Here is a 25,774-nt window from a genome sequence, read left to right on the forward strand (position 1 = left end):
TGTCAAAGGAGCAGCCATTCAACACACAGTAGTATATAAAATCAATGACTTTTGATCACTGTCACTCCTACTTCTGTTTCTTGGTAGAAAACACAAAGTTTATGTCTATATTTTACCTTTTTTTCTTTCACTTGTCTTTTTACAAGTTAACGCAGTAGTTTTGTATTAATTTTGCTGTTTATTTATCCTGCTTTACAATCGTTATTTTCTTAGATTTCTCACTATATAAAAAGAACAAATTCAGAAACTATTCCACCTTTGTGTCTTCATACATCTTCTGTATCAATCATAGGACCCCATTATCCACATATGAGACCATATTTATATTTTCCATTTTCTATATTGGCTCTGTTTAGTTAGTATATTTGGATAGCCTTTTGTATTATTTCTCTTTGTTGTAGCTCAGAAATACTGCAAACTCTTCCTATACCTTAAAGCTTAAAGATAATTTCATTTTGGTGTCATGGCTGGCTAATTAATTATATTATTTCATTTTACATACTTCATGATCTTCATATTATGAAAAATATTTTACTGAATTTTTCTGTTTCTAATGATATTCATTTCTTAAATATTGAGAATAGTGGTGATTGCAAACTATTTTTAATTCTTGGATGGTTTCATTATCTCTATCTTTTACAATTCTCTTTCTGTTGACTAATTTATCTGCAATAAACATACTATTGTTAGATTGTTGTGTGATTAGATTTGCTTTGTTCCTTTGGATGATGGTAGCATGTTTCTCGGAGACATCTATACCACCTGTATATCATTTCAATTTATTAAATTCTGTTTTCCAGAAAAGACAGGATAAAAGGCAGGGCACCAAAAGAATATCAACTTTTTTTTTTTTTTGCCAGTCCTGGGCTTGAGCTCAGGGCCTGAGCACTGTCCTTGGACTTTCTCAAGGTTAGAGCTCTACCACTTGAGCCTCAGCACCACTTTCGGCTTTTTTCTATGTATATAGTACTGAGGTATTGAACCCGGATCTTCGTGCATGCTAGGCAAGCACTCTACCACTAGGCCAAACTCTCAGGCCCAAGAATGTCAACTTTCTGAAGACGTCTTCAGCCTCTAAATATCCACTAGAAGCTCTAATGATCACATTCTTAACTATCAGAGATTAATATCACTTCATAAGATATGTAGAAAATATTTTGCAAATAAAATCCCCAGTTATTTTCTCCTCCATGTTATGAGATTTCTCTGTATTAATACATAGTCTGGTCTTGGCAATGACAGAGGTACCTGTTGTTTTTTATACCTTTTGGTCTTTGCTGGTTTTTCCTCCTTAACACTTTAACGATGACTTACATACTCATTGTCACACATGAATTATATAACCTGTCCTTCTTCAACCCAACATAACAATGAGAGCCTGGTTTCTTAGGCAATATCTTCTACTTGTAGGTCAAGATTTACTTTCACTCTCTCCCACAAAGTTAATGCTGAGCCTCAATCAAAATTTCAGAATTGTTTTTGAGATTATGATAGCACGATTATGAAAATATAACATTGTATGCTTAAATTGGTAGTTAGCAGACACGATTAAAATTATTTGCTTATCTTTTAGTTTCCCGTGAGGCTGTAAGCTTTCTAACATGCAACCAATCTTGTTCACTTGTCAGATATAACAATATAATTAATGCATAAATGAATGCACAAATGGAAAGATAGGGAGAAAAGCAGGAAAAAAGAATGGATTGTGAACTGATGGTTCTTTTTCAGTACTATCTGGTGGACTCTGCCATGTAAGTGAAAGAAAAAATCAAAACCTTCCTTAGTAAGGAAAGACCAGCAACTGCTTAAAAGGAAGAGGTCTAAAGGAAAGGGATTAAGAAAGAGTAACAAAGATATAGTAATTTGATCAAAGTGCATTATGTACATGATATAAATATAACAATGTTGTCCCTTTTACACACACACATACACACACACATACACTTTCACACACATATATTACTGGTTCTGAGTCTTGAACTCAGTGTGTGAGTGCTGGCTTTGAGCTGTTTTGCTCAAGTTGGGTGCTCTACTACCTGAGTTACAGCTCTACTTCTTGCTTTGTTGATGATTCAATAGACAGAAGAGTCTCTCACAGGCTTTCTTGCCCAGTGGCTTTGGACACTAGCTGTGGCAGTGATCTTCAGATCTCATCCTCCTGAGTAGCTAGGTTTCCAGGGCTGATCCTGGTGTGTGTGTGTGTGTGTGTGTGTGTGTGTGTGTGTAATTTTAAAGAAGAGATCAGAAATATGTGGCTAGAGTAGAAGAAAGAAAGATGCAAAGAGGGAGGATTTGATTCAATATTTTCCAGTGAAGAAAAAGCAAGAAGAAAATATTAACCAGAGAATGATATCCTCTAAAAGTTGGAAATTGTCCTCAGCTGATGACCGCTGAAAAAAATGAGAGTCTAAGAATTGTAAGAATAATTGTTATCCAAACAACCCAAGCATACAAATAAAGAAGATTCTAGAAAGTATTCTTGCATGTCTAACACTAATTTTGTTACAGTGAAAATAAATATTAGTTTAGAAGGGATAAAAATGTGTGCTTGAAAGAAAATAGACATATTTACTTAAACTGTGTAGACAAAATTGGACCTACGTACTGGTCTCAGGAAATAGAAGCAAGGTGTGGAGAAGTACATTCACAGTCATTTGGATTTTCTTGTTTGGATGAGAGTCAATGTCAATGTCACTGAGGAAGGGTCATGAGGAATAGCTCATTTTCTACTTCAGTCTTGAAAATCAACAATGGTTGGTGGAGTCATTCTTTATTGTCATGTTGTTGTTGTTGTTGTTGTTGTTCTTCTTCTTCTTCTTCTTCTTCTTCTTCTTCTTCTTCTTCTTCTTCTTCGTCTTCTTCTTCTCCTCCTCCTCCTCCTCCTCCTCCTCTTCCACTTCCTCCTCCTCCTCCTGCTCCTTCCTTTTTTCCTCCAAGTTTATAACCTTGTACTTTCAAAGAATCATCTGATTTGATTCCATTCTTGCAACTTACTTGACTTACCTTAAAATCTGTACGGTAATCCTATCTGCAAAATCCATTTTGTCATATACATAAATTACTCCAGTGATTAGTAGGCGGATACTTAATGCAAATTTGATTTTGTTTATCATAGATTCACACTGACCTTCTTACCTACATACATAGCTGTGAGGTAAAAATCTGAATGTGTGTTTTTTTTTTTAATTCATTCAAAAGGTCTTGTTTCCCAGGTTGGTCTCATGACCTAATCCTTCTGCTCTCAGCCTTCTGAAATGACTAGACTTACAGGCCAAAGCTACCATTCCTGGTTCTTAGTCTGATTCTCAGAGTGAGATCTTTTGTTAATACAATTAGCTAGGAGCAGAATGTCATGTCTCTAATTCTAGCTATGCAAGAACCTGGCAATTCAAATCCAGCCCGCGCCAAAAAGTCTGAAAACTTCATCTCTAAAATAACCAGAAAATGTTGGCCAATGCATGTGGATCAATTTATAATGCGTCAATTGAGCAAGCAAGTCAGCTTGTTTGATGTCTTGAGTCCAAATTCCAGTGCTGGAAAAAATGAAAGAAAGAAAGAAAGAAAGAAAGAAAGAAAGAAAGAAAGAAAGAAAGAAAGAAAGAAAGAAAGAAAGAAAGAAAGGAAGAAAGAAAGAAAGAAAGGAAGAAAGAAAGAAAAAAAGGAAGAAAGAAAGAAAAAGGGAGAGACAGAAAGATAACTAATATACCATTTACAAATAGATCTAACAAATATATTTTGGCTTTAGTTATGTATTTTAAGCCTGACACTGGGTTCAAAAGCCAGATATTTAATGACTTTTATACCATTATAATATTATTCTTATACTAGACATCAATCCTTGTCTATGAAGAAATAATTCTATGACCATACACTATGTTAAAATCTGTACATGCTCAAGTCCCTTACCTAAAATGGCCAAGTATTTACAGGTAAACTATGAGCAGATTTTCAAATGTTTTAATCTCTAAGATTATATCAATTACTGAATAAAAGCTAAATATTATGTAAATAGTAAATACTTGCTATGCTGTACTATTTAGGGAATAATGACAAAGAAATAGCTGTAAATCTTCAGTACAGTTTTATTTTAGAATATTTTCAACTCACAACTACTAGAGTTTGTAGGTTCAAGAATACAAATTTAGTCAAAATTTACTGATAAATTGATTTTAATGATTTAGTATAATACTTTAAATGTAATAATAAAGATTGAAGGAAAAACAGCTATTTTTATTTATGGTGGCATGACTAATCAATCACCAATTGAAAATGAAGGTTACTCTGAAATACTATCATTTTTAATGATTTCTACTTTATTGATTTTCTTTAACCATGTAGTCAAAAACTATAGATACCACACTGGGCATGAAATAGAATGAAGACCTTTATCTCACGTACTCACATTTTTTTCTTTTTATTGTTGGGATAATGTATAGAGGGGTTACAGTTACATTCGCCAGGCAGTAGGTTCATTACTTCTCACACATTGATACCCCTTTCATGTTTTTGTCCCCATTTCCCTTCCCCAACCCCTCTCAATCATCTTGTTTTTTCCCATTCCCTTTCCTATTTCAAATAAACAAATAAATTTATATTCAATATACCAGTTAACAAAGTCAGATACAGTAAAAATATAAGACTAACCAAAGTGCAAAAAAAGAGAAATAACACAGTACATTATGAACAACAATCACACAAGATAAAGCTCTTGTTCCCATATTCTAGAGTTCCTTTCATGTAGTCTCATCCTATATGATCTTATGTACCTAGGTTTTGAACTATTGTAATCTTCTCCTAGGAGAGTCCTAAATGTGTACTAATTATTACAAATGAGGGAAACCTTTGAGCCTATGTTCCTTTGGGTCTGGCTTACTTCACTTAGAATCATATACTCATATTTTAACAGGAAGAATAAATGGCAGTGAACCAAACAGGACTAGCACAAATTTTTTCTTTTGTGTTTTTTTTATAAAGATATAATGTGGAGTTATTAGACGAGGAAGTAGATTCATTTTATAAAGGTTTCTTTGAGGATACAATTTTCCCATATATTTTTATTGTAATTAAAAGAAAAGTTACATTATATTCATCAGATATTCTAGAATGGAGAAAGTGACTCCAGTGTGAGATAAACCATTCCATCTGCAGATGTATAAGACAGGTGTATTTACTGAGCTCCTGCAGTGACATAAGATGTTCCTCAAGACTTCTTTTGCTCTTGAATATCATATTAAGGCAGAAGCATGAATCCTGCTTTGTACATTTCCATATCTGTTAAAAAGTAAAATATACTTAAACTAACATCTCTGGCATGCCTAAACATGTGTACATTATAATGATAGTTAACACATTTGGTACATTCTTATTATCTGTATAGTCTCCTAACCATTTTACCTATATTCGCTCTTCACCACAGCCACATAAACCCAGTTCGGTTATTATTCTCACACATCACAAATAAAAATTGAAAGATTAAAACACATTGAATAAAGACGTAAATGAGATTTCAGCCTAGTAACTCCAGTACTTACTCTCACATCCCTAACTTCACAGTATGGTATAATTAATACATAACCTCAAACATGCTGATAGATGACAAGCTGATGGGAAGTAATTTACTTCCATTTGTGTAAATGAACCATCGAAAGTGTATCTTATTATTTCAGTTTCAAGAAATAAGTAGCTAGAAGAGCCTAACTATATATATTTTTTAAGTCTGCTTTGAAAGTGATTTATCTATTTAGAGGGCCTCCACACTTGCAAAACAGATGTTCCACTACTTGAGCATCCCTCTGGTTCCTCTTTTACTTGATTATTTTCAAGGTAGGTTCTAACTTTATGCCGCAGATAGCCTGGGATGCTAAATTCCTACTTATGCTTCCCTGTGCCTTTGGGAATGAAAGACGTCTGCTATTTTGTCCAGCCATTGGCAGAGATGGAGTATCCCAAATTTCTCTTTGCCCTGGTTTTGAACCATAATCTCTCAATATTAGTGTTTCTCAAGTAGGTACAATTACAGACTTGAACCACTATGTCTAGTTGTGTGATGACTTCATAGAAAGAAGTTTTGAGATAATGACTGAAATAACTCTGCAAAGCATTATGGAACCATTGTTACTGGGAAAAATGCATCCATGCATTAGTAACCAAGACAGGAGTTTCTATAACAGTTTTGGGAAATCTTTAGCAGATATAACTAACAGAATAGAACATCTGATGAACCACTGAGATAAAATGTGTTGTTAGTGTCTATGTTGAGGTTTCTGGCTTGAGCCCCTGGGTGATAATCAAAGCACTAAGAACAGAACTGAACAGATTTGGTAGGAAAGACGCATTTGACTTTGACTTTGGTTGTGTTAATTTTGAGTTGGCTTTGAAACATCCAAATGGAGATGTCACATTGAATGCATGTGCTTAAACTCTATAGGCTAAATAGTTCACTTAGGATGTAAAGGAATTCACAATGTCCTCTGACATAGTATATTGATGAAGGAAGTGGAATGTACTAGACTGAAGCAATATATGGAGGATGAACAAATGTGACATGTGGAGCAAAAGTAGAAATAAATGGAAAACTTAAAATAGCATCTTAGAGATTTAGGAAAGAACTGCTTATTTTTAAATTTTATTTATAATACTGCATGCCATTCGCCAGTAAGCTAGCCTAAGTCTGGGAAACCTCCCAAAGGAGATAAATTTGAGGAAGATCAGTGTAAGGGGTCTTCAATCAGATGTGATGAGAAATATATATATATAAATTTTTTACAACTATATGTACTAAGTAGCTGAGATATGACTGAGTCTCTGGTGTTATCAGTAAGATGAAGGATTGTGCTAGAGGAGTGGGAAGGTGCAAACAGTGCTGAAAAGAAAGCAGGGGGTGAACTCTAGAAAATTTTGTAATGTTTTCCATAGGAAATATACTTCTGAAGACTCAGCAGGTCCATGTGTGAGACTATTACATCCAAGACCACAGATTTCAGGAGGTCCAGAGCTCCACTCAAGTCTGAAATGCCTTAGCATCTCATTATTGCTTTTCAGTTTGCATCTAGCTAAGAAAGCAGGGAGTTTTACTCCTCTAGGAGTTTGGCCTAGTGGTAAAAGAGTGCTTGCCTAGCATGCTTGAAGACCTGGGTTTGATTCCTCAGTACCACATAAAAAGTAAAATCTGGAAAGGGTGCTGTGGCTCAAGTGGTAGAGCTCTAGCCTTGAGAAACCCCAAGAACAGTGCTAAGGCCCCAAGTTCAAGGCCCAGGACTGGCAAAAAAAATTCTGTTGTAAGAAAACTATTTACCATATGCTTTGTAAAAACTTTTAAAGGGATTTGGTGGTTTTACTTAGTTTTTAATTTCTAAGGTATCTCAATACTTAGAGAAATACTAATATAGTATAGTTTTCATGTGCAATATTAATTCACATTCTTCATAAACCATAAAATAAAACAATCAAGATATTGTTGAATGACCCACATAGAACTCCTCCTGATTAAATTTGTATCATGGGTGTGTCAGAAACTAGTACCAGAAAAATATTCTCAAGTACAACTATTTTACTTCCATTTAAAGACAGGAACAATGTTGTATTATTGAAAGAGTATGGAACTTCTTTAGTTCACCATATTTTTTTTTTTGCAAAAAAAAGTATCTCTACCGAAAAGACAAGGTACTTATAGTAGGAAATACTAACTTTCATTTCTCAAAATTATATATTTTTAGTGTTTACAGTCTCAAAGTATCTATGACAACTGTACAGAGTAGTTCTTTAAATTTTAGTTTATTAAGGTGACATATAGAGGGGTTGCAATTGCATACATAAGGTAATGAATGCATTTCTTGTCAAACATTGTTGCTCCGCCCTCATTTTTCTCCCACTTTCCCTCCCCGATACGCATTCTCAGGTTGGAAAGATCATTTCCAGCATACTGTCTTGTGAGTATCCTTGTGTTGATTCACTTTGTCCTTAGTCTTATCGTTTTGTTCCTTTTTCCTTTCCCAATCCAGATGAACATATAGACAAGACAGAGGATAACTAAATCAAATATAGTGACAACAGGGGATACACCAAAGGAGAAAAAAAATGAATGAACAAAGAAATAACTTCACCACAATACACTGAAAACAAGAACAAAGAAAAACTTCTTGTTTCCATATATTAGAGTTCATTTCACTAGGCCTCATCTTTATATGGTCATATGTATGTACGTAGCTATTGTGCTATTTTGATCCTCTTCTAAGACTATCCTAGGCATATATTAATTATTACAAATTACAGTTGCCATGGAGCCTATGTTTTCTTGGGTTTGGCTGGCTTATTTCACTTAATATGATTTTTTTTTCTAAGTCGAGGTGCAAGAAAATATTCAGTCTTAGCCAGAAAACCACACAGACATCCAGGTACAGAGGACAAAGGAAAGAAATGTTTCTTGTAAGGAAAGAGATAGGCAAGAACCCTTCCTCACAAGGGAGAAGAAAGGCACCTCTTGTTGGGGGTGGAGACACCCTGTGCTGGAAAGTGTAATTTTGAGAGGAGGTTATTCATTAATGCACATACTTAAACTCAAGGTGAGCAAGGATGGCTCTGCTTATGAGAAAACAAAAGCCTTACATATGGTGATTTAAGGCCTGGTTGTAGTCCTCCTGATGACAGAAGGTGAAGCCCTCCTCCACCAGGTTGTGGGTGTTGCCTGGTTCCCTGGAGATAGATGTAGGCACTTGACTAATAGGTTACTAGGCCTGTCAGTCCAGTACCTGGGACTGGGAGATCCTGTGACTCTCCCCCCCTAATCCTATTTAGGTCTGAACCAGCATAGGAGCCAGGACCCCATGCCAAGTGTCTCCACGTTTAGGTCCTGGTCTTTTCTCCTGGCTATTTTCTGGTCACCATGGCATCCCAATTCAGCTTTCCATTAGAGCTATATTGGCATGACGGTATTGTATTCTGTCATCTCTAATCTATTTCTTAACTGTATTGAGTGTGTTTTCTGGCTGATAGACTTTGAGACAAAAGTCAGTCATGCAGGCTGGGAGTTTGGCCTAGTGGTAGAATGCTTACAGTGCTCAGACCCTGAGTTCAAACACAGGGACTAACAAAAAAAAAAAAAAAAGGTCCACTATCATTTTTCACTGACATTTTTTTTCTGAACTTGAACTCAGGGGCGGAGCACTGTCTTTGGGCTTTCTCAAGGCTAGAGCTCTACCACTTGAACCACAGCACCATTTCTAGCTTTTTTCTTTCTCTTTATGGGCTATGCTGGAATCAAACCCCAGTCTTTGTGCATGCTAGCCAGACACTCTACCACTAGGCTAAATTCCCGGCCCGCAGTCAATGACCTTTAAATAAAAACTCCAAGACTGAAACTAGCAAAACCTGGCTTCTGTAAATTCTCACCTGATAAAATCGGCAGCACTGGACAGTTGTAAAAGTTTTTATCAGAAAATGGCTACAATATCACAATGTGCTTACATTTCATCCACATGTATAACCAGCATCCTGAGAATATACTACAGTACAATGTCTTACATGTATAACAGACACACTAAGATAGTACCTGCCCCTCAATAACCTTGTAGAGCATTCATTTTCATGATAATTCTCAATTATTGATTTTTCTATGGCCTTTGAGCTTGATCTTTTTCTTTCATTTTAGAGGATAGGTTGACTTGAAGCACACGTACAAAGTGAAATATTTTATGCTACTGTACCCTCAAATTAACTGAGTATCTAAGGATAAATGCTTCCTTGCATAGAGACCTACATTAATGAATCACTACTAAGGAAAATAGAATGAAACAAATCACAAAGAAGCAGTCAAGCAAATTATAGACAAGTAACAAACTGCAGGGTTCATATTCTGGGCAAATCAAGTATAAAGTTTGAGTCTGGAATTTAACTCTAGTGACATATGAACTGAGAACAGAATATTGACAGGCAACTCATGTAGTGGTAAACACAGACTTCATTCTGTTAGTGGGCTGAAGAAGGATCCTCAAATATATTCCAGAAATATATTTTCAGTAGATATGAATGGGGCTCTCTGTAGTTTTCTGATATTATTCTGGCATTGGTGAGATTTTGTCATACAGCTTCTGATATTTTCCCTTAGTCTTTCAGAATCTGATGTTTGGTCCTTCAGGATAAAGAAACAAAAAGCAAAAAACCCTTACAAGTGAAGTGGCATTAATGGCTCAACATGGTAAGGCACTAGCCTTGAGCAAAAATGCTTAGGGACAGTGCCCAAGCCCAAAGTTACAAATTTGAGCCACACTATTGACAAAAACAATGACAACTACAAACTAATTGATTCTAATTATTCACTATGCAATATACTTACGTTTTAATACTTTAAAATAAATTGCTCATATTTCTTCCATACATAAATATCAAATCCTAGTTTTGTTAAGGATTAGATAACATTTGATATTGAAATTTATTATATGCCATACTTGTTATCAAGTGCAGGCATTTTTGAGACAGGATTTTTTTAAACTATATTTCTAGGTAAAAGGAAGAATTTGAAAGTAACACTTTTATGCTGAAAATGAGTTACATTTTAATATATTTGTCTTTACATTGTTTACAATAATATAACTTTTCTCTTTGGGTTTGCTTCATTTTATTATCATAAATGTGGTAACGGTCGTTTAATTCTTATAGAATATTTCAGTCCCCTCCTCAGTTTAGTTCATATTTGATTTGGTTCTTACTTTATAATTCAAGTTAATTTAAAAAATTCCTTTTTTGTAAAAATGAGTTAGCCCTCTACATTTCAGTGGTTACCATAGGCGTAATAAAGCCTAATTTCTTTTCAACAGATGTGAACAGAGTAATATATACATTGTATTTGTGTACTAATGTTAAGTGAAATGAGATGAGTGACAAGTTTATAAAATCAAATTTTAAGAAGTTAGACTGTGAAATTAATGGTTATTTTTGTAAGCTTATATTCAGATGCTCAAAATAGTGTATCAACCAACTGTCATCTCAGAAGTCTAATTCATCTCCACCTACAACTTGGTAAGAGGTACACAGATGAAAAAAAAAGTCTTAGTTTAAAAATTTCTAATATCTCAAGTTTTTAATTATCAAGATCATAGAACTGGAAGTATAGCCTGTACAATATCATAATACAGGCCCAGACAAGGAAACATGTGGAGAAAAATTAATTGACATAGATTTTAGATGTGAAAGGTCATAACTAAATTTTGTTTTGTTCGATTCACTGTAATTGAATTCTCTTATTAGCTGTTCACCATTTCTGTCATCCTAATAATTCTTGTAAGATGGTAACATGAAGAACAAAATTGCATGAACTTCTGAAAACAGGTCATTAAATGGAAACGTTTTTTTGTTTCTATTTCTTTCTAGTTTTCATTGAAATGCAATGTTCCAAGACCTATATGAAGTGTCCTTGCTCTTCAAATTCACATAGTCCCAATATTCTTTTGCCCTAACTCTAATAATCAGGATTCTTACAGTCTAGTGATTCTCTGATCAACTGAATATAAGTTCTTTTTTTGAAGAAATGAGTTTTTATTTCAGATCTCATTCACTTTGGAACATTCATCGATGAATATCTGTATGTTTTTAATCTTCTGTTATTTTCAGTCAAACAGAATACTTTCCCAGGAACATTAAAAAAAGATAATTTAGTTTGTTTATAACCACTTAACTCTTAGATTTGAAAGTCATTAAGATTGTTTTTTTTTCTGAGACATAGTGGTGATTTACATATAATGTTTACAATGTTTTATTTTTAGCAACCATAGTTTTAGAATTAGAAGTATGGCAATGATTTTTATTTTTTAGCAAGCCATCTGGCATGAAACCTTGAGTATGAAATTTCCCCCAAAGAAAAATAACATTTAGTTAGGTTAAGTGTCAAGTTGCAAGCTCATACTGTATAAAAGTCAATATGTACCAAGTCATATTAGTGAATTTCATCTACACTGCTGGGAGGTTGTTGAACTCAATTATAGAAATGTGCAGTACTCTATTGGATGTGTGAGGAGGTTAGGAGACCACAATCAATTAAAAAGAACACATGTACATCCTGTTCTGGGGATATAGTTATTAGAGTATCTCTTGTTCTGCTTCTGCTTCTTTTTCTCTCTAAAATTTCCTCTGAACATAGGAGAACAAAGAGTTTAATAATTCCCCTGTTTCATTTTGAATTGTTTTGTCAGCAGTATCTCATACAAAGTCATGAGATTGTTGTTTTACTTGAATGAAGCCTCAAGCAGCTATGATTAACATGTTGTATTTTTTGCAGCAAAACCATTTGAAAATGGACAATATTTGGACATTTATGGAATTACAAGAGACCAGGCTGGGGAATATGAATGCAGTGCAGAAAATGATGTGTCATTTCCAGATGTGAAGAAAGTAAAAGTTGTCGTGAACTGTAAGTCTCACCACTATCAAGATAAATTCTAAGAAAACATTAAAGAATGTGAAAGACACTGAAATCGGTATTACTGTAAGAAGTGGTCAGTTGGCAAATGTCACCTGATGACAGTGAAATGCGCTTACATCAAAATATTGATGAAACCACCTCAACTAATCCTCTAATAAGGCCATTTGATATACAATACCATCCCCAGTATTCTAGATACTGCTCTTTCCTTCCAAGTGGGTTTCCCTTTGGGGGGGCACTAGAATTAAGAGTGTGTGTTTAACACTCTATTATACCTGATGGAGATAGAAAGTGCCAGTCTCTCACAAAGAGTTTGTTGTGGTGCTTATATTACTTGGGTGATTGATTTAATTCTTTTTCATTGGGAAAGTATTGAGACAATTGAGAAATAATTTTCCCATAAACATCATTTTGATGAAATTAGACTCTGCTAGCCAAAATGCCATTTTTGTAAGACTTTTCTCTAGATTCCCCCAACCATAAAATTAGGTAGCTTTCAATAACACCTTAGTATATATCTCAATACCAATGACTATGTGTTTCTTTAAAGAAAAGTTTATTTCCTTTATTTTTCAAAAATTCACATTAACTTCTTCAAATAAAATACCTTTGCATTAATAGAATTTTAGCAAAATCATAAGATACATCTTCATTTTTGCCTATTTTACTTCTCCACATTTTTTTTGCCAGTCCTGGGCTTGAGCTCAGGGCCTGAGCACTGTCCTTAGACTTTCTCAAGGCTAGAGCTCTACCACTTGAGCCTTAGCCCCACTTCCAGCTCTTTCTATGTATGTGGTACCGAGGAATTGAACCCTGGTTTTCGTGCATGCAGGGCAAGCATTCTACCACTAGGCCAAACTCCCAACCCTTTTCAACATTTTTTACATGGTCTTTGGTACCAATATTGGTATAGTATTATACCACAGACCAGATGAAATTTTTCTAAATATATCCAGAAATGCTAACATTAATCTTAAGTTATTTCATAACAGTATGCCTTCCAGTCTCATGAGCCAAAAGTTAACTCTCAAAACTCTTCCTGTAGTTGGAGCTGTTTGTGAACAATACATTTGTTTCGACTAATAGTAGCTAGTCCATATGCTGTGGTTGAACTTTCTCCATCAGTCACAGCAGATGTGCATGATACTTCATGAGGAGCCAGCATTAGAAGCTGAATTTCTCAGCATGCTAATCAGACAAACCTCTGCGGAATCAAAAAGAAATTTATTAAAGGGAGAAATATCTGGACTCCCCATCGAGCAATGGAATTCTATGACTTAGATTTTTTTTTCTATTTTGACACATATCCATATTTCTCATGACTTTTATTTTTGTTACAGAGGGTAACTTATCAAACTTTCTGATTGATTTATGACCAGAAATGCTTGTTGAAACATTTATGTAGTAATTTACTATTGAAGGGTTTAAAAGGTTGAGAAAGAAGTAGTAGTATTTTTACACTGAGAAGTGAGGTTTGAAAGGTAGATTCAAAACAACCAAATAAAACAGATAGCTAGCCCCAGCAATGCAGTCCACTTAAAATTCCAGACTCAGGGGTCTATAAAAGAATGTCTGATTGGTATGGCCTGAAAATTCCAGCTGCTGTACACATTTCATAGGCTCAGTGCTCCATGCATAATCTCCATTTCTCTTTCTATGAATGGAGCCCTCTCATCTCTCTACCTTTAGTTCATTGTGACTTATTTCTTACTTTGATTCTTGTTTTCCCAGACAAGTAGTGATGTTGCACTCAGAGTATAATTAATTTATCATCCAAATGTCTTGAGTCAAGGAGAAAATCCATCCTATAAAAGTACAGGCATCGGAAAAAGCTACTCAATAACTCTGTCAGTTTCATGTATGGTGGTGGAAGGGAGAGTCAATGGATAGATTACTACTCAACACAATTTAGTAGTTAAAGTACTGCCATTATTTTACATTGTTCCCTACACACTTCCCAACAGGAAGTGTAATATGGAACAAGCAAGATCTTAGGACAGTTGCTTTCTATAATGACAGCACAGCAAGACAGACTGAAGATTGTAAACATACCTACCCTTTGCGAAAAAGAGAAAAGGATTTCTTTTCTTTTTTTCCATGGATTATAGGGCTTGAACTTTGGGCTTGGGTGCTATCCATGAGCTCTTCAGCTCAAGGCTACCCTCCTGGGTGTTTTAAGATACCTCAGGACAGGTATTATAGGTTTTCTTTATCACTTTTAACTGAAGAGGGAACAGTAGAGAAGTGTGTTGTATATCCTAATAAAAACTATCTTTATATTTTATTGTTTTATTATCAGTGAACTAATTCATTGATTTTATTGGTCTTAGGGCTTGAACTCAGGGGCTGGAAAACTGTCCCTGCACAGTTTTTGCTCAAGGCTAGAGCTCTCTCCCAGATTTTCAGTGATTAAGTGAAAATAAATATCTCATGGTCTTTCCTGCTCAGACTAAAAAGAAGTTTTAGTTTATATACAATTAACTTCCCTTTTCCCTTCACTGTATTTTCCTTGAAGTAATTCCCATTTTGTGAATGTTAAATGAAGACACATATTTCATATTGATCCGAATCACTTATAGTTACTGTGTTGTTTCATACTGATAGCAAACCAGATAGATAGATAGATAGATAGATAGATAGATAGATAGATAGATAGATAGATAGATAGACAGATAGATAGATAGATAAGGTTTTTAAGCAAGTGAGCGTTTGTGCAATTGTGTTTCTCGTTGTGACAAAGTTTGGAAAGTGTTAATTTTGTAAAACTGTCCCTTTAAACAACAAAGACGGAGAGCTACATACGGATTTTACTCAGCTGATTTCCCAAAGGAAATTAGTTAAACCTACTGAACAAACTTGACTTCACCAAAGTTCTAAATTGAGCATTGTGGTTTTTGCTGTTAGCATGGTACTGCACATCCCTTGGTAACTCACAGAGTCCCCAAAGGTATGGGCTGGGTTCAAGGTAGCCCTCCCGTTTATTGTTATTCATCAATATTGATTGTGCATATGGAATTGCAATAGCTTTGTGAGCTGTAATTTGAAAAGAATCTCTGTCCTTTTTCCCAAAAGAGCTTCAAGATGAAATCTAATAAATTTTCATAAGCTCTGGTAGATTGGGTCATATGTAGATCAATTTGAATAAGAAATTTGGCTTTACAAATCTGAAATGTTTAATGTTTCCCTATTTGTCTTATGTCTGATAGATTTGTTATCTATTTCTTTTATTCTTTATTTGTGAATATATTTCTTGTTAAATGACACATTACCAAAAATGTTAGGAAAAGATCACGTACATTGTTATAAGTAAAGGTATTAAAACAAACACACACATGCATACATACACAAACAGGAGACAGAGAAAGGGTAATTAAGAGAATTGCTAAGGCAGCAAGTTTGGGCAAATATAATTTAATAAATTTTCTTAACAGATGATTATGGATAATTTACCACTCCACAACTAAGGTTTTAGATGTTGAGACAAGTTTTGTTTCATCTCTCTGAATTTTAATGCTCACTTCTGTAAATATTAGGCAATAATATACACTGTATATATAATAAGGAGAAAAATTATATATGGGAATGTTTATGACTATGAGGTCTGCAAAATATTTAAATAGAATCTACCTTGACTGTAGAATATAAACTCTTCCTATTCCTTAAAAATTGGTGTACTCCGGCCAGGCACCAGCAGCTCACACCTATAATCCTTGTTAATGAAAAGGCTGAGAACTGAGGATTACGATTCAAAGCCAGCCCAGGAATGAATGTCCCTGAGACTCTTACCTCCAATTAACCACCAAAAAAACAGAAGTGGTACTGTCGCTCGGGGGTTAGAGCACTAGCCTTGAGCGGAAGAGCTCCGTAACAGCGCCCAGACCCAGAGTTAAAGCCAGTCGACTAACAAAGATAGATGATAGATAGATAGATAGATAGACAGACAGACAGACAGACAGACAGACAGACAGACAGACAGACAGATAGATAGATAGATAGATAGATAGATAGATGATAGATAGATAGATGATAGATTCCTGTAAAAGAGACCAATACCTGGTTCATAAACATATAGCCAAACAGTACTTACTGACTGAAAGAAACATTTGAAGACACTGGATTTTTTTCAGGTGACTCATTTTTCTAGGCAAAAAATAAGAGTAGTTATTAAGTTTACTTCCCAAATAATTTTTCCAGTGAAAGTGAATATTGCTGAATTTCTGAAACTATTTTGCTACCAAATTTTTCAAGTGCATGGAAAAATCATAATGTGATCCTTACAGAATGCTTTCATTCATAGGGAACTAATTCCATTTTAAAATAAATAAGACAGCTAAAACATAGAGAAATCAAATCATTTAATAAGTTTCCTGGTTTTTAAGAACAAAGTAGGGATAAAATGAAGAAATATGTTATTTACCTGTAAAATACATAGTTATCCAGAATAAGAAATATATTCCTTACTTGAATTTCAGGCCAGACTATACATTGACCATTTCACTTGACATTAGAATTAATTTAGTATAATTTTCAGTTATAAAAGGAATTAAGCAATCCTTACTATGGACAAATAAAGAGTAAAGACATAATGAAATATACAATGTATAACAGACACTTATTTAGGTGTTATTTTGTATCTGCTACATATTAATTTATGAAAATCTACACTTTATCTTCCAATATAGCTAGCTTCAAACATGTGGAATAGACTGTTCCAATTAGTGTAACTTAGTACAATTGTATCAAAGTCTGAAATGAGTGGCCATTGGGGAAAACTACAAAAATAAGGCTCCTAAGGAAATCTCATAGCATGTTCATAAAATTCTTTTCAAAACTGTGGGCTATTTAGGCAGACATGTCATACTTAAGAATAGAAGAAATTGGGAATGACAAGAAGCCATCAGTTTCAATATAGGAAAAATTCTCAGTATTCAGAATTTGAATTGGGTAAAGATACTATTGTACAATGAGAAGAAAACTGAGTATCAAATTCAGTTTTCAATCTGGGTCCTTTTTATGCATCATATTTACATATCTTATCTTTTGCATTTGTTTATGATTCATACCAAATTTTATATTACATGCTATGTTGTTGAATTTTAGGTATTTAAGTTAACTTACTTAGATAATAATTAAAATCCTGTGAATATTTATGTTTGTCTTATAAGGTACTATCTCCCATGCTACCTCTAGAGTAATGAGGAGGCAGTCCAGAAAATCTACATTCATGTACACATTCATTTATTTATGCATTCATTACCATGAAACAATCAGGGTGCTACAGCTTGAGATTCCATTGTTCAATAAGTTCATTCTCTAGAAAAGGTATAGGTCATAAAACACAGTTTTGTTTTGTTTTTTTCCAGTCCTGGGGACTGAACTCAGGGCCTGAACAATATTCTTGGGCTTTCCTCAAGGCTACTGCTCTACCACTTCTGGCTTTTTCTATGCATGTGGTACTGAGGAATTGAATCCAGGTCTTCAAGCATGCTAGGCAAGCACTCTACCACTAGACCAAACTCCGGACCCAGAAAACACAGTTTTAATTCAGAATAACAGGTTTTTAGTAAGCCAAACACAAGGTACTAAGCAAAGCTACCAGAAACACAAAACTTAGTCTTCCTTGTGGTAGCACTGAAAGTATCTTAGATTTTAACTTTAACTGGTTTCAAGGGCAAAATTGAATTTGACAGACTTTAGAAAGTGGAAAGAAGGGTCTTCAAAATCAAGGAGACATAGTATTTGTTTGATTCAAGAGAGGGCATCATTTGTTCAGTTAGGCTGGGATGGGTTGAAGTAGACAAGAAAAAACCTAAAAGGGAAAAGAATTGGGTACCTGAGAGGAAGGCAGGACCAGACCAGCCAGGAGTTAATGCACTTACACAGAGTGCACATAGATTTAGATCCTTAGATTCAAGAATTTATAATCAAACCATGAATTAATTTGAGATGACAAAATTCAGAGATACATCTGAATATTAATTAAATATAATTAAGAAAGATAATTTCCTACATTTGTGGAAAATAGGTGGAAGGTGTCTGTCTGGTTATGCCAAGAGAGAGGAAACTAATGAAAATGTTAATCACACAGGAAAAACCAAAAACTAAGAACAAACAAACAAACAAAAAACAGGTAAAAGAGATAGGACTAGAAAATCAGGAGGAAAATGCCTGTAGAAATTGAACAGTGAATATTAATCACTCCAAACATATTTTAGAGTAACTCTCAATAGAAATTCTGAACAGAGCAACAAAATATCCCAAAGAATTAAAATTTCTTTCCCCTTAGTCCTTATTTGTTATACTGAATTCGTATTTAATCCTGTGGCATATACACATATTAATTAAAGCAAAACTGTATTAAAGTAAATTAGAACATGATGTCTTTTTTGATGAACATACATTTATTTTTCACGTTTATTGAGTAACATTGTATTTCTATTTAAATAAAGTTTTATTTTACTGTAAAGATGATATACAGAGAGGCTATGGTTACATAAGTAAGTTAATGAGTACATTTCTTATTTAACTGTTTCCTCCCTAATTTTCTCCCACTTTTCCACCCTTTGACTCCCATCCTCGCGTTTGTAAAGTTTATTTCCAAAATAGTGTCTTGTGAGTATTGCTGTGCATTGGTTCACCTTTTGCCCTTTATCTCTCCATTTTGTGATTCGTTTTCCTTTCCCCAAATCAGATAAATGTATGTACAAGACACAAGGTACTAAAATCAAAAGTGGATAAGCCAAAGGAAAATATCAAAGATGAAAGAAATGACTGTACACAGGACATTAAAAAAGCAATAAAAACCAAAACACTTATTGTTTCCATATTTTGAAGTTCTTTGCAATTATCATTGTATGTGATCATATCTGTACATAGCTATTGAGCTATTGTGACATTCTGCTAGGACTATCCTAGACAAATATTGTTACAAACGAGGGACACAGAGACTATGATTTTTTGGGTGTGGCTTACTTTACTTAATGTGTTTTTTTTCCTTAAGTCTTCCCATTACATTACTAAGTGAGTGTTGCCATTCTTTGTAGTGGAAGTATAGAATTTAATTTTGTATATATGTTACATTTTCCTAATCCATTTATCTACTGAGTGACATGTGGGCTCATTCAATATCCTAGCTATGGTAAATAATTCTGTGATGAACATGGTTGTACTAGTAGCTTTAGTATAGCCTTATATTTTCAACATTAGACATGTACTTCAATTAGTGACTAGGATGAAACTTAAATGCATTTTCACAACTTTTGAGCTAAAAACAATGTATTGTTTAATGCAAGAACAAAAATTTATTTGAGTATCTGTTTTGTTTTGTTAGTGCTGGTCTCTAGAGATTCATGATTTCAGTAAAAGAATGCAAGAACTAATAGTTTTAACAGGGTGTGTCCATTCACTAGAATTAAGAAAAACATTCTGTGTTGAAAACTGGTCACATAAAATTGAAGTGATAAAATCAAGAGTGGAAAAAATAATGCATGTGTATATTCCTCTAGATTAATATTCTCATTCTGGTAAACTTGCAGAGTGTCAAACTCTCAAAGTCACCAGATTATTTCTCAATGTATTCTTCAAAATGATTTAGAAGTTTCAAATCTTGCATTAGCTAATTAGAAATAAATAGCTTATTAATCTGTTTGTTTACATCCAGATTTTTTTCTAGTCTTGGGCTTGAGCTCAGGGCCTGAGCACTGTCCTTGGGCTTTCTCAAGGCTAGAACTCTACCACTTGAGCCGGGTCTTCATGTGTGCTAGGCAAGCACTTTACTACTAAGCCAAACTCCCGGTCCCTAGAATTGAAAATTTTCCACCCCAATTCTTGAGAACCATTTATAGAATGGAGCAGCATGGAATTAATCTTGAGTCACTGCCACATCATCATGATTAAACTTCACAGAAATTGCCAAGTATTCTTATGCCTGATATCACATATATTTATATGTTTTATGTATGTATGTGATGTAGTGAAATGGGATGATTAGGCAGATGTAAAATAAATAGTAGAAATAAACACAGCTGGCTTATTCCTGTCATTCTGGTTTTTTTTTTTTTTTTGGCCAGTCCTAGGGCTCAGACTCAGGGCCTGGGCATTGTCCTTGGACCTTGGGCTTTTTTCAAGGCTAGAGCCCTAAAACTTGAGCCACCACACCACTTCTGGCTTTTTCTGTGTGTGGTACCAAGGAATTGAATCCTGGTCTTCCTGCATGCTAGTGGAGCACTCTACCACTAGGCTAAAGACCTGGTCCTAATTCAGTCATTCTCACTAATAAGTAGCCAAATCTGTAGGATCTTGGGATTGAAGACAGACAGGGCAGGAAAGTTTATGAGGCTCATCTACAATTAGGCAGCAAAGAGCCACACAAGTTGTAGCTAAAATGGTAGAATGCTAGCCATGAGCACAAAAAGAGGATCCAGAGTGCAATGACCTCAGGTCAATTCCTATTACTAACATACGTGCACACACAGACACACAGACACAGAGACATACACACTGTATGCACATACACATACATATACAAGAAAAAGAAAGACATACAGAAAGCAAGCAAGAATGAAAATAACGAAAATGATACATAATATAAAGAACATCCTTTTCTATATTCGTGTCAAATTTCCACTTGTTTCTTATTTACTCTCTGTCTGACTGTTTCTTCATTATTGGTTACTACCTTTGGGGCATGTATCATCTTCATACATAACTGAGTTGGCATATAAAAAAAAACCAATGGAAATAATGTATGAAAAGGTTTAGTTCACATTATTATCAACACACTGCCTACCATAGTGCCTGGTAATAAATGTTGCTGTAGAAATAGCTGCATCTAAAATTAAGCATATGTAAAATTCTACACTGATAAATTTCTATAAAATCATGAATCTTGTGAATGGATAATTTTTGAAATGACATCATTCAATTCACAATGGAGCTTAATACTACCTAAAATCCTGATTCTAGATCAAAGCCTACATTATAAGTTGCTGTGGGTAAACTAAAAAACTTCATAATTTAAAAATTTTTTTTTCATTTTGACTGTCCTAGGAATTGAACTCTGGACCTAGTTACTGTCACAGAGCTCTATTTTGCTGAAGGCTGGCACTCTACCACTTGACCCATAGCACCACTGCTGGCTGTTTTTGTGATTAATTGAAGATAAGAGTCTGATGTACTGGGACAGTCCTACCCAAGCTTGCTTTGAACCTTGATCCTCGGATCTCAAACTCCTGAATAGCTAGGATTATAAGCATGAGCCGTTGGGCCTGACTTAATTATTGTTACAGTTAAACAAACAGATATTTTCAAGAGAAAGGAAGGTTGAAGGATAAGAGGCATATGTGTGGGATGAATGGGAGTTCTGGATCACAGAATGTGCCCAGGTGCAAACTTAGAATAGCTTACACTGAAATAAAGTGAAGAACAAAGAAAATAAGTATCATCAGCAAATAGAGAAAACAATCCAAATAAGTAATTCTTGAGAATGATGCTGCAGTCAAAATAGGCTTGTTCACATTTTGTCAAATAAGAGTTTTTGTTGAATTGTGAGCATAATGAAGTCTCAGCATCAACTTGCCAAATCTGCTTGCTGCTATAGTGTGAAACTAATGGCAATGCAGAAAAATAAATAAATAATATAACACAACATAGCATACAAAACTATTTATCCATGGGGCAAGGGCCACTGGGAAGCTATGGATTTCAGAAGGTAAATGGGACAATCAAATTCTACAGAGCACATTATATGTGTGTTTCTTTTTTGGGGATTTAATATTCTACTCTTTGCCTTGAGATCATTATTTATGCAGTTTATCAAATGCAGGGAAGGGCAAAAGCTTAATATGACTAAATTAGAATATACATATACATCTATTACCATGGTGAACTCCTTTTGCACATTTATATGAGCTAAAAAAGTGGAAAAATGAATCACAGAAAAGTAAAACGGGCCATAATGGGTGGGAACTGGAATGAAGTAAAGGAATGGAGCAGGTAAATGAGGGTGAATCTGGCCATTGTACTTTATATGCATACATAAATATGGAACAATGAAAACTGATGAGATCATTTTTAAAGCAGGTAAGGGAAGTGGAAGAAAATAATCAAAGATGTGCATTGGTTTGGATACATTGTATGTGTCTATGGAAAGGTCACCACAAATGACTCTTCCATGGACAAGTACTATACAATAAAAGTATTGACAAAAATAAATCCACAGAAATGCTTTGGTATGAATTATAAAGAAATAAATGTTATACCTGCCCTACAATTTTTTCAAAGTTAAGGTTAATAGTTTCTATATTTCCAAGTTATAAGTAATATGTAGAGATACATGATCATAATCCATATTAATTTTTCAGCAGTAGCAATGATTGGACTTCATTTAATCAAGTGAAATTCTATATCCTATAACAGAGGTTGACAACATTTTCTGCATTTAGTACATCCAGTTAGTATACAGTCACTTAATTATGAGTAAAAGAATATAAGTAATTAGCTTATGTTCACACATTCTTCACTGCAGTACATTTCATCTATGTTTTCATCTAAGTTATCAACTACTGATTTTGCAAAGTTTTCTATTTTTTCCCACTATGCCAAAAAAATTTAAAGCCCTCTATACTTCACCCTTCAAAGTCTATCTTTGGTATAGACTTTCATGTACAATTCTATAGAGCCAAAAGGGAAATGAGTTAGTCAGATGATTTATGAGTAAACATGCATAATTTGAGGAACCCAATATTTTAAGAGAATTTTCTCAGTTAGCTAATGTGATAACAATTCTATATTGTTTATCAAATCTTTTTTGATCTTGTTCCTACACCTTCTGATTGTCACTTGTGTCTATCCTGGTTTGAGATTCACTTTGGTCCTAAGATTGAGTTCCCAGGAAAAAAAAATGTAAGCAGAATTGCTGTAGGCCATGACCATGCTTGTCCCATAGAACTTTCCTTCTCTTATTAACATCGTCAAGTATGACCTTCAAAGTTACCTTTTGACTATAATAAACCTTCAATAGCTTGAGCTCTTAATGTTTTCATACTCAGATTACCTCTTTCACTGACTTGAAATATCAACTTTAAGGCTAGTGAAGACTAAACTTTTTCTTTGATTTATTGTATGCTAGAGTGTTTGTTCAAAGAATTTATCTTCCCCTGACTGACACAATAACAATGTATGCATAAATGCCCTAGGTAAACTGTACATTTTTGTCTTTTGCCCTACTTCAAAAATCTAGCCTACAAGCAATCATAAAAGCTGTCTGAAAAGTATATATAGAGAATGAGTATCTTCCTTTTTATGTGAAGCATAACCAACTGGGTTTCCGTTTGTGAATTTTGTGAGTCATGGTAGTCTTTGAAGCTACACATAATGTTATTCAAAATACAATTGGATTCAAACTAACATCTGGCTATCTGCCTTGGAGATGAACTTTTCTTGATAAAATTTGACTGAAAAATGCATAAAGAAGCAGTAGTTGTAAAGCCTATAAAAGCTAAAACTGATACAAAGCTAGCAGAAAGAAATAAAGTAAATGAAAGGCAGAAAAGCTATAATATGATGAGGGTGTAACTCCCAGTTTAACCTCATGGAAAACAAGCTGTATTTTATTTTCTTTTTGCTAGATTCTTGATGGGGCTAAGAAATTACCAGACTTTAGCTGGCCTCATTATGCTTATATTCCTTGTAGTCCTAGGAACTAAAGTTTGAGATCTGAAGGATTACAGTTCATAGCTGACCCAGGTAGAAGCTTTATAGACTTGATCTAAACTAACCAGTTACAGTCAATACTCGACCCATGGTTTCAGTGGTAGAAGTTCAGTTGAGCAATCTAGCCTAACAAACACAAAGTTCTGAGTTGGAATTCCTGTACTACTAATGGGGAAAAAATAAGTAAGCAGAAATCCCGAAAATGTCCAAATACGTCAAAAATATCCAAACTGGAAAATTTCTTCTCTGTATATGATCCCAATTTTTGAAGGCAGCCTGAATATTGTTCTCCTGCTTTCAACTTACCTCCTTGACCAAATACGTTCTTATATATAATGAAATATGATTTACAACTAAAAATTTTATTTGAAGGTAGAAAATAAAGGCAAGGTGATTAGAACCATGACAGGCTGAGAACTGTAGCTTTGCATTGGTTCAAAGCATCTTGGTATCAGAAAATTTTTAGGAAAATAACTCGTCAATTATGTAAAATCTACTTAATTATCTTGCTAGACACAGGAAAATGGAGAGTAATTGTGGCTTGAGATATGTTCTATGCCTTGGCCTGAGAAATATCTCCAGCCACTTATCAGAAAGAAAATGAGAAGAGTATTTCAAATAAGATATTTGTATTTTAGAATAAATCCATTCAATGAGAACTCTGAAATCCTATCGGGGCAGAAGGATGATGGAAACATAGAAGAAAAAAGACTACTAAAAATGAATGTGATTTTATGAAGTACATGCCTTTCCCCCCACTTTATTTGGCAAATAGTTCTTGTACAAAAGATTTTCACTGTGGTGTCTCCATTTATATATGTAATATACCCTGATTAAACCCATCCCCTCTATCATGTACCCCTGTGGCCCTTCTGTGCTTCTTGGTACCATTTCAATAAGTTTCTTTGTTCTGTGTTTATCCATGTGTATGAAACACTTTCACCCCCAATACTTTATTTCAATGACTGGCTATAGCAAAAGGAGAAAAATCTTTATCAAACCTTTCTGAATACTTAATACTAGGCAAGAAAAGAATTTTTGTCTCCCCATCGCCAATGCAATGATCAATTGAAACGGAAAGAAAGTTAGTGACATAGTATTTCCTATCTTCACTCATATTGAAGATATAAAATCCATCCCAGGATTAAACAGATAAAATTTATTAAATCTAGATAAGCACAAGAAATATGTCATTCATAGCACAACAAAGTTTGTGGCAACATGAGACATTCAAATTAGAAGCCAGAAAACAGGGAGTATGTGAAAGAATTTCATCTAAAAATGTTCTATCCAAAGACTCATAACTGGATTTGCACCACGTGTAGAGTCTAGGAAATGCCAAGTAGAAAGTTAAGTGAAAGTGGTTCCAAAGTGATAGTCTCTCCAGCAGCCTGACAGAAGGAGAATAAATACTTCTTACAAAGCATATTTCTAAGGCAGGCTTCAGAATTTTTTTATAGATTAAGTTGAAGAAACATAAATTCTCAATTGAGAAATCCAGTACACTTAAGGAAAAACAAGTTAACATCATAAAGAAAAACAACTGCATGATAAGACATACAAATACTTCAAATACTGGAAATATTCCAAACAGAATACGAAATAAGATGTGAATATGCTTAAAGAAACCAGAAGGGAATTACAGCATGA

The 25,774-nt window shown here is 34.4% G+C and overlaps 1 protein-coding gene across 1 annotated transcript in view; it reads left to right on the forward strand.

Moving 5' to 3' along the window:
• The window catches only part of Negr1 (neuronal growth regulator 1), a 791,453-nt gene that overhangs the window by 511,829 nt on the left and 253,850 nt on the right, over window positions 1-25,774 (forward strand). The window contains exon 4 of the mRNA XM_090334607.1: window positions 12,269-12,400. Coding sequence (XP_090190733.1) covers window positions 12,269-12,400 — 132 coding nt within the window. The remainder of the gene's footprint in view (window positions 1-12,268; window positions 12,401-25,774) is intronic.

Source organism: Megascapheus bottae, chromosome 6 (genome assembly GCF_031878675.1).
Source record: "Megascapheus bottae isolate mThoBot1 chromosome 6, mThoBot2.hap1, whole genome shotgun sequence".
In the NCBI taxonomy this organism is placed as follows: domain Eukaryota; kingdom Metazoa; phylum Chordata; class Mammalia; order Rodentia; family Geomyidae; genus Megascapheus; species Megascapheus bottae.